This window comes from Alternaria metachromatica, assembly GCF_023757995.1.
Source record: "Alternaria metachromatica strain BMP 0045 chromosome Unknown scaffold_1, whole genome shotgun sequence".
Classification (NCBI taxonomy): Eukaryota; Fungi; Ascomycota; class Dothideomycetes; order Pleosporales; family Pleosporaceae; genus Alternaria; species Alternaria metachromatica.
Window position 1 is genome coordinate 374,316 of NW_026055492.1, and position 17,018 is coordinate 391,333.

Below are 17,018 nucleotides of genomic sequence, written 5' to 3' on the forward strand. Positions count from 1 at the left end.
CATTCAATCTTTTCGGAGATCGCTATGTTCGATCTGCTGTTGGTGGATTACATACCACTTTATCCGGAGCATGTACGCGATTCTCCGCAGTGTACTCCACAGCAATGAGGTAACTCTGGGCGTAGAAAAGTGGCTGCGGGGTAGAACCGGAAGTCGACCTTTGTACAGAGCCACTGTATTCCGAAGGATGATGGGGGAAAATGTAAATGTTGGAAAAAGAAGGTTGTCTCCTGGCTAAATTTGAGCTACCTAGGTAGGGCTGCGGCCCATGCTGTGAGCTAGGGTGCAAGTGCTACAGAAGTCCATGACGTCACACTAATGCCGGACGGCTTTTGTGGCAGCTCTCTCCGGGTGTCAGAAATTGAGCAGGATTTGGGTGTCGCATTAAGAAGATCTGCGCGACATTAAGTCCTCGCCAAAGGTCTTCGTAGAAGAATCATCCTGTACAACGCGTTTTTGGTCATCAAAATCGCGTGAAGATATTTTCGCCGCAAAGAACTTCGGTATCATCTGGCGCAATTCATTATGACGGTAATAGCTGCTGCAGTAGCAGAGACTCCCGTCGGACTACTGCTAATGCTTCGATGGGGGCTGATTGCTGTCTCCCTGCATCTGTTGAACACTCTCGTGAGCCACACCCATCTTCTTGCTATCAGAATCCCAAACGGAACTGACAGAACAACGAATTGTAGATCTTGTACCCTTTCTTGATGTCTCCAGTTAGACATATACCAGGCCCCTGGTACGCGCGGGTCTCCAAGTTGCCACTAAAATATGCCACGTACAAGCGTAGACGGTCGGACTACGTTACGAAGCTTCTTGATCGGTATGGACCCATTGTCGTCATCGCAACGGATCAAGTTCACACTGTGGACGAAAATGCAATGAAAACGATATATGACAAATCTGCACTCAAGACCTCATTCTACTCCTCGATGGGAAGCTGGAAAGGCGTCGTGTCCACTCTCGGTTTCGTGGACTACCCGTCTGCGGCCCCATCACGCAACAATTTGATCCAATGCTTCCAGAACAAAAACCTCGCGGCTTTGGTGGAGAACATCCAGTCGCACGTCGAGGATTTCATCCAGCTGCTCCATCGTAAGGATGAGAACGAAGAAGCCGTTGACGGAGTCGTCGTCTTCCGCTTACTCGCGCTGGACATTGTGACCGATGTACTCTGGGCCGAAGAACACAGACTGCTGCGCAACTACAAGGAGGACGACGCACCCGCTTTTCTTCGACGGTTTCACGCGTTTAGCACTTGGAACGCGATGAAGAGCTTCATCCCTGGAGCAGATTTCTACGTCAGATGGTTCGGCAATGAGAAGTGGAAGACATTGAGGAAAGATTGCCATGATATGGATGTCACGGCAAAAGAAGCTTTGAACCGCTGGGAGACTAGTGAGAACGCTGCTGGCCGACAAAAGGATGTTCTCTCGATGCTGCAGTCTATGAACACAGTAAACGCATCTGCCGTTCCTCCGGAAGACATTCCCGCATACATGGTCGAGATGCTCGCAGCGGGTTCTTCGACTACTTCGCATACGGCTGCGTTTGCTTGCTGGCTTCTGACTCGCCATCCCGAGGCCCAGGAGCGACTTCGTGCGGAACTCATTGAAGCCTTGCCCGACTTGGAAAGCTTCGATATCAAGCGCACCATGAATCTCGAATTTCTCGACGGTGTTATTCGGGAGACCATGCGGATGTACCCTATGATCCCAGGGCCACTCGAAAGACATTTGGGGAAGGATCTTGTAATCGCTGGAAAGCAAGTCCCCAGAGGCGTGATCGCATCGACTGCAGCGCTCAACCAGGGACAGCTAGAAGAGGTTTATCCAGAGCCGCAGCTTTGGAAACCTGAGCGATGGATCGGCGCTGATGAACGTATGAAACTGAACTGGATTCCGTTCGGCCATGGTTCTCGTGCCTGTCCGGGCTCGAATCTGGCTTTGACAGAACTCAAGTACATGCTAGGTTTGATCTTTCGCAAGTTCAAAGCAACAATGCCCCCCGGCATGGAAGAAGACAACCTGGCTCTGGCGGACGTCTTTGCAGCTGGATCGAAGACGGGCTCTTGTTGGTTGAAGTTCAGACGATTGGAGGCGTGATACTTCGTCACGTGGCTGGGTGGGACTAGTTGTGACCTTGGAAGTTATACAATAATGACCGATACTTCTACATAACCCAGTCGAAGCACGAAATCTGATGTTTGAACGTGCTTGTGTGATGCGCGCTACTGATGGCCCCTCAATGCAATCGCATACCACTTCGTCTCAATCAACATCCTTTAGTGACGGGAAAGTGCTGCTTTGATAGCGTGCCTGCTGCCTTCGCAAATGACGACCAGCCCGCAGGGCTTATGCGGCCATATAAATCCACGAACGACGACAACGTGCCAATTCTCTGCGGATCAATAGCCGTGGTTTCCCCGCACCCTTCCAGTACGATTGAAGACTCTACAGAGTTCCTATTGACCTTGTCGTTACGCGCTCCTGTGTATGCCCATACAGCTACTGTGCTGTGGTGTAAACCTATGAAAGCCAATAGGTTGAAGTTTACCCTCTTTTCTTTCTCCAGCTTTGACTCTCGGTCTATAATGTTCCAGATACTGTAGGCCCGCTCAGCCGCAATCCGACCTTGTCGTGAGTTGGCCCATGTGCGCGCCTTATTAACGAGACGATCTTCGATAGTAAGATTATCGGCGAGTCGATACTGAATTTGATGGAGGTCTTCGAGTGGGACATGTAGGCGAAGGTGCCCCAAGTGAAAGAGTATTAGACCACTCATCAAACAGCTACGGTCGAGATTGGTTCTCACAAATGTCTTGACTAGAGGAAGGCTTTGCTCCCACTTCTCAAGAGCAGAAAGTAAACGTCGGTGCTGCTGCCGTAAATCCTCCATCCGGCGTACCGTACTATCCAAACAGTGTGTCTCTGAAGACTTGGTAGCGCTTTTTGATAGACGTCTTGTGCTGAGCCTTTCCGAACCAGAGCTCCTACTGGAAATGGATTCGCAGGGACTGTCAGAAGAAACAGATGATAAGTCATCGCTACTAAAGCCTTCAAGACCTCCGGACAAACGGGTGAACATATTCCGGTCCTTGGAAAAGCGCCAAATAGAGTATTGCAGTCCGAACATGAGAAGCTCCTGTCCTGCAGGATCCAGAGGTGGAAGCGGCTCGTTCTTATCCATGGCGATACGATAGATATCAGAAGCCCATAGTTCTCTACTAGGTGTTTGGTCATGCTCTATCATCTGCAGGCACAAGCTAGGGGACATCTTCTTGCTTCGCCATATAGCGTCGCACATTGGCAGCTGAAGGTCGATCTCCTCCATTGAGATCAGAGGTTTGCTGTGTAGCAACACACTAGTGTAGCTGTCGCCGCGGAATATACCGAATGCTAGTCGTCGACGTGTCTCCAGTTGCAACCACATTTCCAGACGCTCCTCATCTGAAGCAATGTCTTTCATGCGTTGTAGCCTTTGCATAGCTTTGTCAAAATATGCGGCTGAGAAGAGATCCATCCTCCGAGCTTGAGCGACAAGCAAGGCGCCGAGATGGTGGGCGTAGGTGAAAGCCTTTGGCTGTCCGAAATACAGCGCAGCTACCTGAGTCAGCAGTCGCGCTTGTGCCAGCCAGAGAAGACCGAGCTCTTCGTTTTCAAGCTCCCATACCATCGTAAGAGTGCTCCGGATGGTGGTATGCATCATGGCCCCATAATTGCTCGCGTTGGAGCCGCAATACATCGATCCGATCGAAGTAAGAACGAGAAAAAGGATTGGATGAAGAGCGTCGAGTTCCAAGGTTTGCAAGCTGAACAGGGGCCATAGCGGTCCGAAATGTTCTACATACTTGGCGCAGAAGTCGTAGAGTGCTGACGAACCCGAGCACTCTTGGTAATCAGTGAGCCCAAATGCGAGTGCAACTTTGGCAGAAGCGAGGGCCCAGGAGTTTGCATGGTCCTTTTCTGACTGATTACCCCACGCTGGTGAGGAAGCGAGGCCGACTAGATTCTCAATAACTAGGTTTTGATTGTCTCTGGATGTGATCGACGCACTTTGATCCAGACTGCCTATTTTCATATCAGTAAAAATGCTCCACATCACGCTATCGAACGATGACTTACACGTATCTTCCAACGTGCCCGTGGCGAAGATATTCTTTGAGGCTTGCTGATGTGCTGTGCTGCTCAATCCGTCTGACGCAGAAGTCTGCCCTAAGAGCATCTCCACGTCCGGTTGGCCGACATGACTCTGCGTTGACAGCGAGCCAAGATTGGTGAAGGATTCCAAGTCAAGTCCGGCAAGCGTTTCGTCTTGGGAATATGGGAATTGCACAGAGCTCATCGTGTTGGCCAATGAGTGGGGGTCGGCAGGTAGAAAGAGGTTTTCGTGTAGCCACGGCCAAGACATGGTTCCTATATCGGACGTCTCACCGGTTGCGACGGAGGATGTGGAGTGTTCGGGACGAATAGGTATGCCCGCTAACAAGCAATCGTTGTACGGATCGTAGATTGACTGTCTGTCCAGGGAGCTGGGGCGTATATGATGGGTACCTGGATGGAGATCATGTTCTCTCGGATGCTCGGCGCTCTCGATAGGCAAGCATGATCCCTCGTACGACAAGCAGCCCACATCGTCTGGCTGGTCGTCATGTTGGTTGGACTCGTGTGGAGGTGCATCGGTGGCCGGTGTCGCGACATGCGGAAGAACCTGGCTCAGCCTATTGGAACGGTTGGAGTATTGACAGGAAGAGTCGGTGTTCAGACATGTATAGCACGGACGCTGTCCATCACATTTCGTCCTCAACTCTCTGCATCGGAGACACGCGGTATGACATCGCTGCCTTCCCGATGCGGCAGTGGTACTGCCGATCTGGGCAGATGGCGGTTCAACTGTGTCGTTGAGAGACGAAGGCTGGTGAAGCTTCGAGTGTCGAGACAAAAGATCCCTGCGATGGAAAACGACGCCACAGGTTGAACAGCGGTGCTTGCAGGTCTTTTGGTGGCTGTGTTGATGACGCGTCAAGGAGTTTTGCGTACGATAGGTCCTTTCGCATTTGGTGCATGGGTACATGATGTGAGGATGAGATGGAAGACGTGGTGAGCCCCAACGGCTTCTCCATGGCGCGGCGAAGGCACCTGGGCATGTTATGCATGTTGGCACTGACTGTCGGCTCAGCACTCGAGCCGTCGGACTGCCCTTGGCACGCTAACGCGACCGGCGGGCGAGGGCTGCGGGGTCGAGCTAGCTGGCGTTCTCGCCTCGATCTGCGTGCACGCGCTTCCCAGGACTCAAGATCACGACTTGAATTGCTATGGACACATGGTGCCGATTACCGCCATCCACCTCTACGGACATGGATTCAACGGGACGTGCCGTCTACTTGCTCATCATGCATCAAACGACATGCGATTCGACATTCGGCCAATTCCTCCAATCTCCACCTCGACCCTGTCCCCATCTTCGAGAAAGGCTTGCGGCTTCATGAACAGTGCGACTCCACCTGGCGTCCCGGTCATGATCAACGAGCCTCGCTGAAGAGTCTGGCCTTGACTGCAAAATGCGACAAGTCGTCGGACGCCAAAGCACAGATCTGACGTATTGCTTTCCTGTCTGATTTCCCCATTGACCATCGTCCTCAGCGACTGTTTGTTGGCTTCTCCTAGGACGTGAGTGGCTACGATACACGGTCCCAGCGGCGCGTACTTGTCGAATGACTTGCTGAAGGACCACTGCGGAACAGGCCCTGCTTTCCCAGCTTCTCTTTGCCAGTCGCGCGCGGAGACATCGTTACCTGCAGTATATCCAGCCACATAGTCCAAGGCATCGGCTTCCACTATGTTCTTTGCGTCTTTGCCGATGACAACGACCAGTTCACCCTCGTAATCGCATTGCTCCTGTGCGAAACAAGGAATTGGGACGTCCTCGCCGTGATCCGCAACGGCTGGCCCTGGCTTAGTAAAGACCGTTGGACACGTTGGAAGCGGCCGTCCGGTCTCGAGAACTTGCAATCTGTTAGATCGGGTGCTTCTCCCACTAGTGTTCCAATCCCATACATACTGTGTGTTTTGTAATTCAATCCAATGCAACGGATGATTGGGACATGAGCTGGCTCGAGCGGTCCCAGCAGCCTCGCCACTTTGTCGATCTCGCCTGTTGGTGTCGCACTCAGCGGATCGTTTCCATGCAACATCTTTACTTCGAGTTTTCCTTCCTCTGCAATCTGAGCAATCAAATCCACGTCTGAGCCTGAAACGATGGGGTCGCCATAACGAATATCCTGATCAGCCCCTTGCGCAATGTAACGAACAAATCTATCCCACGCAACTGGTTCTGAAGACATCGTGAACAGCTAATCGCGGAATAGGGAAGAAGAGTTGGAGCTAGCAGGTCGCACAGCTCTCAAGGCAGAGGCAGCTCCTATGTGTTTTCGGAGTTCACCAACTCTCACTCCTCCATCAGCATATGCAGTGTGGTTCTCGGAAACGCGCGTGAATATCAGTAGTCGGAAGGCAGCGTATCCGCTTTCCGACCAAGGAACCCGCCAAGGCATACCACCTTATCCGCTGTACCAAACTACAGAGACTGAAGCCGAATCAATTTGAATTTGTCAGCGATAAGTTGCAGTCTTGTTTTTCGGAATACATCCGCGGACAATACGCAGCTTGACTATGTGGGCTACTTGGGCTGCTTTTGAAGCGGGGTAAACGCGTACCACAACGCGCATAGTCAGTCAGAATCCAGATGCACAGGTGGCTGCTTTTCAGATGGTGTATGTCTACATAATAGCAAGCAGCGAAGTCTGTTCACGTGGTTTCACAGGCTCTGCTAAGTTCTTCACGTAGTCTACTTGCCAGACTTCATTGCGTCAATACACGACCGTTCACGCGGAAACGGTCTGGGATGATGAATATTCCTGGGAGTCTGGCACCTGATGTAAGCACTCGCTTTCCAGAACGATGCGTTGTACTCATCGTGCTTTCAGGGAACGAAGCTTTGGCTTCTTCATGTAGGAGACGTGGTAGCTAATGAGGCTTTCATGATCACCGGGGTACGTCTCAATCCATTCAGCACAACAACGCTGGCGCTGGTATCAGAAAACAGCAGATTGACTTGGCTATGTAGGCGAATGCTTCTACTGCAAGCAAGTTGAACCCGCAACAACATGCTCGAAGGTCAATGGTAATGATGTGTGCTTTGGTCTCTCATCCTACTGAAGGACTCGTGCTCTTCGAGACTGGTCCTGGCAAAGATTACCCAGACGTTTGGGGACCACAGCTCAACGACATCTTTGCTCGGGAAAACTATTGCGAGGATCATGACTTGGATGTTGCTATTCGGAAAACTGGCAATGACATCAAAGACGTTAAGGCCGTCATCATGGGCCATCTTCATCTTGATCATGCTGGAGGATTAGAGTATTTTCGGGGAACGGACGTCCCTATCTATACACATGAGCAGGAACTGAAGAACGCATTTTACAGCGTTGCGACAAAAACAGATCTTGGTAAGTCATTGTCACAAAGACATGCACCCCACTCGCAGTCATAATGTGTCTTATGAGACATTATGAATTACGGGGTCGGCAAGGCTGACTCAAAGCTCTATGCAGGTGTCTATTTGCCTACCTATCTTCAATTCGATCTTAACTAGAAACCGTTCCACGGCGACGGATTCGAGCTAAACACTGGGTTGATCATCCGCCACAGCCCCGGTCATACCCCAGGCCTCTCAATCCTCCAGGTGAACCTCAAAACCAGCGGGACGTGGGTTTTTACCACTGACCAATACGTCTTCAAAGAGAACTACGAGTCTCTTGCCACCCAGGGTTGGTTTACCAGGGACCATGCATCTTGGTCGAGATCCAACCAGATGATACACTCTTTGCAGAAGTTGACTAATGCGCGACTCATCTTCGGACACGATCGTGATGTACTCTTTCAGTACAACTTAGCGCCAGGATACTACGAATAAATTAAGTCCTTCCATTGACCGTGTATACATGTGCTCAAAGATATTATAAGCAGGGCAGAATGCATCAATTTACTTCCGGTTCACAGCGCGTCAATCACACCTGCGACGTTTGCGCGCTATGCAAATCACCCTTCCTTCAAACATGCACTTGCAGTGTTGCATGCAAATTTAGAAGTCTGACAAACTAATTCCCGGCTTCAGTTGAACGGTCTTGATCAAACGCTAGCTACTAGCGCAGATAGAATTCCCAGGATAAGGTGGTATCAATGTGCGCACACCACCTTACCCGCCTACGTCAGAACCACAACTATTGCTAACCCACTTGGTCTTTACGAACCCCAGCGTACTAGCTCCCTGGAACCTGACACCGTTTACTGTTGACGCTGTACCGGTACCTCGGTTCCACAACTGATGTAAAGCGGTCGCGGAAGGCGAGCTACATAGCCTCCACGTGCTTGAGCTGACAGCTCAAGGTTAGTAGCGTAGATCAACATACATCGAATTGCAGCGCTGTATATCATCCGCCCAACCAACGACGCTTGCGCATAGATTATTACACTTTTGTTTTGAATCATACGACATGCCGATACCTGACAACGACATGAGGATCCGCCTCAAGGCAACGGCGTTCGTCATCTACTACCATACCGACCTAACCAAGGCGCGTCAATTTCTCCTCGACTTCGGACTGTCCATCGCGCGAGAAGATCCCCAAAACCAGATCTTCTTCAAAGGGTATGGCGTGGAGCCCTTTGTATACATCGCACGTCAAGCCGACGGCAAGAGCAGTTTCGAAGGAGCAGCATATGAAGTGGAGAGTTGAAGAGAGCTGGAACGCGCAAGTCAGATAGATGGAGCTACTTCTATTGCACCTCTCGACGCTCCAGGAGGAGGGAATTATGTTAAGCTCACCGACCCTGTAGGCCACCATGTCTATCTCATTCATGGTCAACAAAAGAAGGAGGCCGAACCGCCAGCTCTGAAGAAGCTGGTCGTCAATTACGAGGACGAAAAGCCACGAAAGGGCAAATTCCAGCGCTTTGAGCTCGGCCCAGCTCCCGTTCATCGCTGGGGTCACTACGGTGTGACATATCCAGATGGCGCGTATCAACAGATGTATGACTGGTACACCAAGACTCTCGCTCTCGCTCCATCGGATATCGTTTACAAAGACGATAAGCCCATCACATGCTTCTTCCATATCGATCGTGGTTTGGAGTACACAGATCACCATGCCTTCTTCTTTAAGCGGGTCAAACCGGACTATGAACCTACTGTTGCGCATTCTGCGTTTGAGACCCATGACTTCGACGTCGAGCATTTGGGCCATGACTATCTTGAGTCGAAAGGATACGAGAGTTGTTGGGGTGTGGGAAGAGTTGGTTACATCAACTCCATGGTTGTGGACGAACTGCTAACCGGGAACAGCATGTCCTCGGAAGTCAAGTCTTTGACTACTGGTTTGATACCAGCGAGTTCATATTGGTAGGCAACACTTGTCATAATTTGATTGGCATGATACTAACAGCGTTACAAGGAGCACTATGCGGATGGCGATTTGGTCAATGCTGAGACGGAGGTATCGCACGTTCCTGCTGGGCCACAGGCGCTCAAGATCTGGGGGCCACCTATTCCGGGCGTGTTTTAGGTGATATTCAAAGTGTTATGAGAACGAATAAACACGTAGATATATAATTCAAACGCGTTCCACAGCCTGGCGGAAGGGCCAACAACGGGCGAACGTAGGTAGTGCACAAAACATGCATGAGAAACACTGTCCAATGCTATGAATGGCTACCTCCTTCGATCTAAGCTTCTTGTTCTGGCTTTCGTGGTCCTTGCGAGGAAATAAGGCAATGACAGGGCGGCGAGATCTTGGCTCCCATTTTGCATGAATGTGATGCAACGCTTCACGACATCGGCCGAAAGCCTTGAGGACATGAGTCGCCACAACACCTCTTTAGACGCCATCGAACAGCTTTGCCTGCCTCTTGTGTATCAATGCCGCTACCAAGAAACAAAAGAAGCCCAATACACCGCATGAGCCAGCAAGTACCTGTCCATACAGATAGGATCCGTTGCCAACCTCAACCAACGCACCTCCACCTGGACCTCCGATAAGGCAACCAAAACTAGACAAGGCAAACCCCATGCCCATTCTTGTTCCGATTTTCTTGTTGTCCAGGGTAAGATCGGCGAGTGTTGCAGGGAACATGGCTTGCAAGCCTGCAGCAAACAAGCCGTAAAGCGCCGCAAAGGCATACATTCCTGCTGTCGAAGTGATCGCAATCCAACAATATAGTAGAAGAGCAGTGACGAAACTGACGATCAAGCTGATGGTCAATGGCCGGCAATAGCGGCCAGCAACGTACGCGGGTAACAGACGTCCCGGAATGCCGATGCCGTTTAGCACCAGGAGGAGCGGTATCGATTCTTCCAACGTCATACCCAACGTTGTTCGAGCGAAAGCATTGATCTGGGTAAGGTCAGCTATGTGGTTGAAGAAGATTGCGGTATGTACTTACATAGAAGAAAGCGAACCAAAGACCTGCGAAGCAAAAGACCGAGCCGAGAATCTATGTACGTTAGCAAAGACGTCCCGGGTTCGTCGAATCAGACCACTTACGAAAAGATCAAAGACCGGGTCCTTAAGCTCACTCGGTTCGAGCATCTTGACCGCAACCTTTGGTGGAAGCCGCTTCTTTAGCAGCCGCTCAGCAATCAATAGCATGACCAGCGCCATGAAGCCCAACGTCCTCACCGCCCATCCAAACCCGATGCGATCAATCAACCTGTTGAGCATGATCGGAATAACTAGCCCACCAGTGCCCGACCCGCATAACGTGATACTAATTGCAAAACTCCGCTTTGTCGCATCGAAATATGTCGAGATCACGGATACCATGGGCACGAACATGCATCCATTTGCGAAACCGATGCAAAACCCCTGCGCAAGCACGAACTGCCAGTACTCCTTGCAGATACTTGTCATGAAGATGCCGACCAGCCATAGCCCAATGCCTACGCGCAGAACAAGTTTGAAATGACCGGTGTCTGACGCGGCGCCAGACCAAAGAGGGATGGACAGCAGGAAGAAGACGGTGAGTGCACCGATCCATGAGATATTGGACGCGGTCGACAGTCCAATGGAGGTATAGTGCGCTTGGAACATACCAAATGATGTGATGAAGCCCCAGGTGAAGAAGGTGATGATATGCCCACCTAGCACTTGTGACCATGCTACCCATCCGCCATTGGGAGGCGGCTCGGTAGATGCGACTCTCGTGACATCAAAGGTTGAAGATACTTCTTGCTTGGTTGGCGCAATATCCTCCTCTTCGATCTGGCTGAACTCTTCAGTTGGTGGATCCGGTCCAATGGCGGCCATGTTGTTGCACGGCAAAAATGATGTTTGACCGCAAGGTCAGTCGACCCCAGGATTCTGCTTCCCCAGACCCATACTTTGCTGAGTCACGTCTTGCGGGAGATCGAATTTTGCAAGCTCAGTTTTCCGAATTTATGAGGTAATAGGAGGGGATCGGTGGCGGGAAGATGCCCGCCGCAGCGGTCATTGCCGGCGGGCCAGGCGAGGCGAGTACGTCGGATACGGCACGCTCTGCCACTGCGCTTGAAGCAACGCTCAGAAGCCAGCCTCGCGCATTGAATGCCTAGGTACGTAGCTCAGACAACGCAGTACGCGCAATGGGTTCTGGGTTTGGCTTTCAGAATGATTGTTTGCGCATCTTACTTAGGACAAAGCCTCGTGGCAATAGGGTGATGTTCGCAGCGAAGTGGTAGACTTGGCGGAGTTACCCCACAGCCTCTCCCAGCCAATCATGTGCGCGCGCCTTCCAGCTTCCGAGGTCCGTCCTGCAACGCGCGCGGATATCAGTACCGTAAAGAAGCAGCCACGATGCCCGCTACAGCGAGTCAAGTCTTGCTAAAGAGAATATGACCGGAGAGATCCATGATGCCAGAGTGACGCAACAAGTTTACGATAATCAGAACCTTGTCGTATGGCTCTACTAGGTACTACCTAGGTACTACTACTACTACTTAATCTTAACACTTAAGTATGCAGGCTACTCTTTTTCTACAAAGTAGAACTGCGGCTGATAGTACATTGGGTGCGTCTTCGCGACCATTAGGGCTCACTTATCATGGCTCGAAGAAGAACGAGAACTCGCCGGTCCAAAAATTGGTTAAAAACAGCTATCAAGAGTCGTGCTCGCGGATGCTAAAATATCTCGCTTTCTTCCTAAATCTGGTCAAGCTTTAGATGCTAGCTGAACTGGTGATAGATTCCGAGTTCTTTCGGTGTGTGATTGATAGATACTAGTACGCCACTCCCTTTTCTCATCGCATTGGGCTGGAACTCGCACCTGAGACGGCCTTTGGGGGACGGTACTATCAACGCGACGACGAAACACTGAAAAAGTCTCAGTGCGACCCTGCGTGGACAGCGTTTTGGATAGAGAAAACTAGGTCGTTCTAGAGGCAGCAAAAACGACAGATTTTGTTCGAACACGAAGGGGACGAAAAAGTCTGTGAGTCTCGACGGTACGTTGACGTGATTGGAAATAAACCCTTCGCGAGGGCCGTGGTCTTGCAAGTCGCTTCCGCTCTGTGTCTGACCAGAGCACTTTACTACCATTTCTGATGGATGCCTCAACAGTAGTCTCGAGATGCTCAAACTTAAGAAATGGAATCTCCAGGCTCGGCAACGGATGCTATCTTCCAGCGGGATCAGTTCCCCTGGATTATTCAAGGATCGCAATCCTATTGGCGCGTTGATCACTGGAAGTCGTGGGATGAGGTGCAAGATCCCTGGAAAGACCTAGCTGGGCAATATTTGAAAGTTCTACTCCTCGACTAGCATGATTGGAAGAAACCCCGATTGCCATGGGAGTGTTATTACGACGGAGAACTGTAAGGTAGGTACAGACGCGAGTCGTGAACAGCGTCTACATAGGCTCAGTCGCCAAAAGACTCATGGGACTCAGGCGCCATAGTCACAAGGATTGTGCGCCGTCGTTAGTCGCGAGGCGCTTTCTATTCTGATACGTCGCTATGTCACCACGGCTGCTGTGACATGAGCATCTTCTAGCTGAGAAGCAACGCGTTCATCGAGACCCACCATGTGCAGAACAACGGGATGCCGATGTACGAATACATCTTGTCGTACTGCCGTGTTATCCAAATCTCAAGTACCAAGCTTTTTGTAGGGGTTGCCGAGATATCAGAATACCCGGTGGCACTGATGCTGTTCTATCCCTTTATGGCTGGGCTACCGGCAGGACTAACGCCAACAGAACACAGCTGTTGGTAGCTTCTTCTTCTAGTAATCCTCTAACGAGATTGTGGCTCGAGGATGCAAGCAACCGCAACGATTGTTCGGGCACCTATGCAGGGCAAAAGGGATGGAACCACAACAGGCTCGTATAGACGTCTCCACCGTAAGCGATGCTGACGCCCAGGTGAACGATCAAATTTAACGTGTTCGTATACTGCATGTATTAAAGCTGTCCCCTCTTGCTGCAATGTGATACCCCAGGTACCCCTAAAAGGCCCATCACGTTCTTTTTGCAGCTCCAGCCCTACCTGCGGTCTCCACCTCCACACTCTCTAATCGCTATAGATTACTATACAAACATAATCCTTAATCATGTCGTTCAGTATCCGCAACACCATCGCCCTGGGCGCCTTCTCCGCCCTCGCTGCTGCGCAAACCGTGCCCCCGAAGCTCGACGCAACTTGTGCCGATGTGGTCATATTCATGGCTCGTGGCAACGACGCCCCATACCATGACGGTCGCACTTTCCCCTTCGTCGAGGCCACCTGCGGCAAGTTGACTGCTCAGGGCAAGAGCTGCGACTACATTGACATCCAGTTTGATGTAACCCTTGGTGGAGACTACTGTAACCAAGTTGCTGAGGGCGCTCGCAATGGTATCTCTCAGATCACCGCCTTCAACGAGAAGTGCCCTTGCTCGCACATTGTGGTGAATGGGTACTCTGAGGGAGCTCACGTGGCCGGAGATGTGCTTGGAGGACCGGTAAGCATCATGTGAGAAACGGGCACCCGTGAGGCATGTGCTAACTACGTACTGCGATATAGGGTGGATGCACGTTCGTCTCGACCGGCCTAGACAACAACTCTGCTGCAGGCAAAGCGGGTAAGCGACTTCGACGATACTACTGCAATGCCCTTTCTAACATGTTTCAGTCGCCGCGGCTCTCCTCTGGGGAGACGTGATGCATACCGCCAACCAGCCCTACAATGTGCTTGACGGTGCCGACAAGCAGTCTAACGGGCGTAAGCCGGAGGATCTTGCTCGCCTCAATCGCTACGCACCCGTCCTTCGCTCCTACTGTGCTGCCGGCGACCCAGTCTGCGCCGGCGGAAACGTTGTGGCCGACCACTTGAACTACTTTGAGCTCTACACCGACGATGCTTCTTCCTGGGTCGTCTCCAAGATCGACAGCGTCGCACCTCTACCGTCGTGCGGTGCCACCAGCTCATCATCCTCTGCTGCCGCCTCTTCCGCTACCAGTGCGGCCGTCACCCAGTCTTCTGCCGTCGTTCCTACCTCGTCTGCCGTGGCCACTGCGTCTGCTACACCTACTAAGGCTGAGTCTTCTGCTGCTGAGACGCCTTGCTCAACCTCTCCGGCAATGGTTTCTCCCTTCCCCGAGCCTGTCCCCTACAAGCCCGATGCCTGCGTCCTTGAAGTTCACGTAGAGTATGCCTACGTATAGTTTGAGCAAGATGGAGCCGAAGGAGCAAGTACCACCACTACAGTGCAATGCGAAAAGCTGTCAGCAGCGACAGTATTGCGACAATATATAAGACGTGTTACCACCTTCAAAGTCTTGTTCCTCTAGCTCTCCTCTTGTAAAGTGACCGTGTTGTAGCCGCATCATTCGATGTTCCCGAGGTCCGATCTGTTTGTTAAGGCCACTTCAATCTGGACGGAAGCTAGGAGTGTCATTTAAGTTGCATCTCGAAATGAATTTGGAAACACTGAGCGAGTGAACGACGGGAACGTTGCGGATCGCCGGTATTAGCTCAACATATTGAGCTACGACTTTTCCATGTTCCAAGCCTGTCGATACGCGATGGAAGATGACGCCTGTGAGCCTGTGTAGAAGTAGGTGAAACGGCTTTGTATCTTCTTAAATAGATCCCTACACTGCGCTATGTGAACTGGGGTTCCTGTCCGTCTGTTGGGCCGACAGGCGATCGTCACGCAAGTCGAACATGACCAATGCTGACGACCTTGGAGCGAACCGTGGCTGTCTTGGCATTCCCGCGGAGTTCATAGGCATGCACGTCACCTTCCCCATCTCATCGCCAAAGCTCGCCCAAACCTCACCCAAATACCACATCAACGCCGCCATGTACCGGATACGACCGCGATTCGTACCCATTCGCGCTCTACCTCGCACGTATCAACCCTCATTCCAGCATGTCCGTAGCCTTCCACAATCCCGTGCCTACCAGCAACTCGGTCGCAGTGGCCAGCAATACAAACGGTTCAACTCTCCCTCAGGTGGCCTCTCCGGTCTCCTATTTCGCTGGGCTGCCCGCCCAACGTTTTACCGTGACGTCGGTCTGATCAGTGTGGGCACTGGCGGCGTCTACCTGTACAATCTCGAAGAAGTGCCCGTCTCTGGTCGCCGCCGCTTCAACATCATCTCGCCTGGCATCGAAGAAGCGCTGGGACGGTCATCCGTAGAGCAAGTGCGGCAAGAATACCAAGGCAGGATACTACCGGATAGCGATTCGCGGGTGAAGCAGGTGAAGAGGGTTTTGGAGCGTTTGTTGCCGTATGCCGAGGGCGAAGGGTTGAAAGACTTGCAGTGGGAGGTCACCGTCATCGAGTCTCCGGAACAGAACGCGTTTGTAGCGCCGGGTGGCAAGGTCTTTGTGTTTACGGGGATTCTGCCTCTGTGCAAGGATGAGGATGGCATTGCAGCCGTGCTGGGACATGAGATTGCGCACGTGGTTGCGCATCACACTGCGTTGGTACTCTTATCTCGGACCGATGAAGCATGCACTGACCAAAGAACAGTGAACGCATGTCTCAAGCGCCTCTGATCCTCCTCGGTGTTCTCGCCCTATCTCTCTTCGATGTCTCCTTTTACTCGGGCAAAATGCTCCTCGACCTCTTCCTCTCCATGCCCGCCTCCCGCAAGCACGAAGCTGAAGCCGATTACATTGGTCTCTTGATGATGGCGCAGGGCTGCTACCGACCAGAAGCTGCAATGCAGTTCTGGACGCGCATGGAGAAGGCTGGTGGGGCGGGGCCGCCGCAGATACTGAGCACGCACCCGAGTCACCACAACAGGGAAGAGAAGATTAGGGAGTGGCTGCCCAAAGCGATGGAGAAAGCTGAGGCGAGCGAATGCGCTGTCACGAGTCGGTACGGTAAGTGAACGCACGCATACGGTATGATGATGAGGATCGTGACTGACGCGACCCAGCTACTCAATTCAGCTCCGCGTTCGATAGCTTCGGACGCTGGTGAAGCGTCGGAATCCCTTTGACGGTAGAAGACTTGTACTAACACCCTGTATACCACCTGATGACTACACTAACATGATGCACCACGAGACGAAAGGAATGAAGGTCCCATCCCTGAACCATCCCAGATAGTCTTGGATGTGAGTAGATATGAGATGAATTGATGATTTACTCTAACATGAGATGAGAACTGCCTATAAAGGCAAGTATGCTTGCTACAAACAGTTGCAAGCAAGCATCGGTACGTACATAAGGTACATGCCAGCAAACCAACAGATAGTGCGCTATGGGCCACAGGGGAAACATTGTATCGTAATGTCATAATTTCTTATACTCTATTAGCCTCGGCACCCCGGTTCGAGACAGAACATGAACATCCGCCGTCCTTGCGACCCCTATACTCGGTCTACCTACCGATTCTCTCTCCTCGACCTCCGACGCGGTATCATCGAAGTAACTATTCCCCATATCCATAGCCTTTCCCATTTCAATCTCCGTAACGGTCAATCTCCTCT

General features: G+C 51.6%; 5 protein-coding genes across 5 annotated transcripts; 4 read left to right on the forward strand and 1 right to left on the reverse strand.

Moving 5' to 3' along the window:
* Positions 1-884: 884 nt before the first annotated feature.
* Positions 885-2,108, forward strand: J4E83_000122 (uncharacterized protein; the record flags this gene model as incomplete). Its single annotated transcript, XM_049327086.1, has 1 exon — positions 885-2,108. One exon carries the CDS (start codon positions 885-887, stop codon positions 2,106-2,108), a length of 1,224 nt encoding a protein of 407 aa, XP_049193231.1.
* Positions 2,109-8,557: 6,449 nt separating this feature from the next.
* On the forward strand, positions 8,558-9,625 carry J4E83_000123 (uncharacterized protein; the record flags this gene model as incomplete). Its single annotated transcript, XM_049327087.1, has 4 exons — positions 8,558-8,795; positions 8,901-9,355; positions 9,406-9,462; positions 9,515-9,625. 4 exons carry the CDS (start codon positions 8,558-8,560, stop codon positions 9,623-9,625), a joined length of 861 nt encoding a protein of 286 aa, XP_049193232.1.
* Positions 9,626-9,937: 312 nt separating this feature from the next.
* J4E83_000124 (uncharacterized protein) lies at positions 9,938-11,365 on the reverse strand (the record flags this gene model as incomplete). Its single annotated transcript, XM_049327088.1, has 3 exons — positions 9,938-10,453; positions 10,503-10,553; positions 10,604-11,365. The coding sequence occupies 3 exons, from the start codon at positions 11,363-11,365 to the stop codon at positions 9,938-9,940; spliced, it is 1,329 nt and encodes a 442-aa protein (XP_049193233.1).
* A 2,277-nt stretch (positions 11,366-13,642) lies between these two features.
* J4E83_000125 (uncharacterized protein) lies at positions 13,643-14,735 on the forward strand (the record flags this gene model as incomplete). Its single annotated transcript, XM_049327089.1, has 3 exons — positions 13,643-14,032; positions 14,095-14,152; positions 14,203-14,735. The coding sequence occupies 3 exons, from the start codon at positions 13,643-13,645 to the stop codon at positions 14,733-14,735; spliced, it is 981 nt and encodes a 326-aa protein (XP_049193234.1).
* A 568-nt stretch (positions 14,736-15,303) lies between these two features.
* On the forward strand, positions 15,304-16,507 carry J4E83_000126 (uncharacterized protein; the record flags this gene model as incomplete). Its single annotated transcript, XM_049327090.1, has 3 exons — positions 15,304-16,001; positions 16,052-16,407; positions 16,464-16,507. 3 exons carry the CDS (start codon positions 15,304-15,306, stop codon positions 16,505-16,507), a joined length of 1,098 nt encoding a protein of 365 aa, XP_049193235.1.
* Positions 16,508-17,018: the final 511 nt, after the last annotated feature.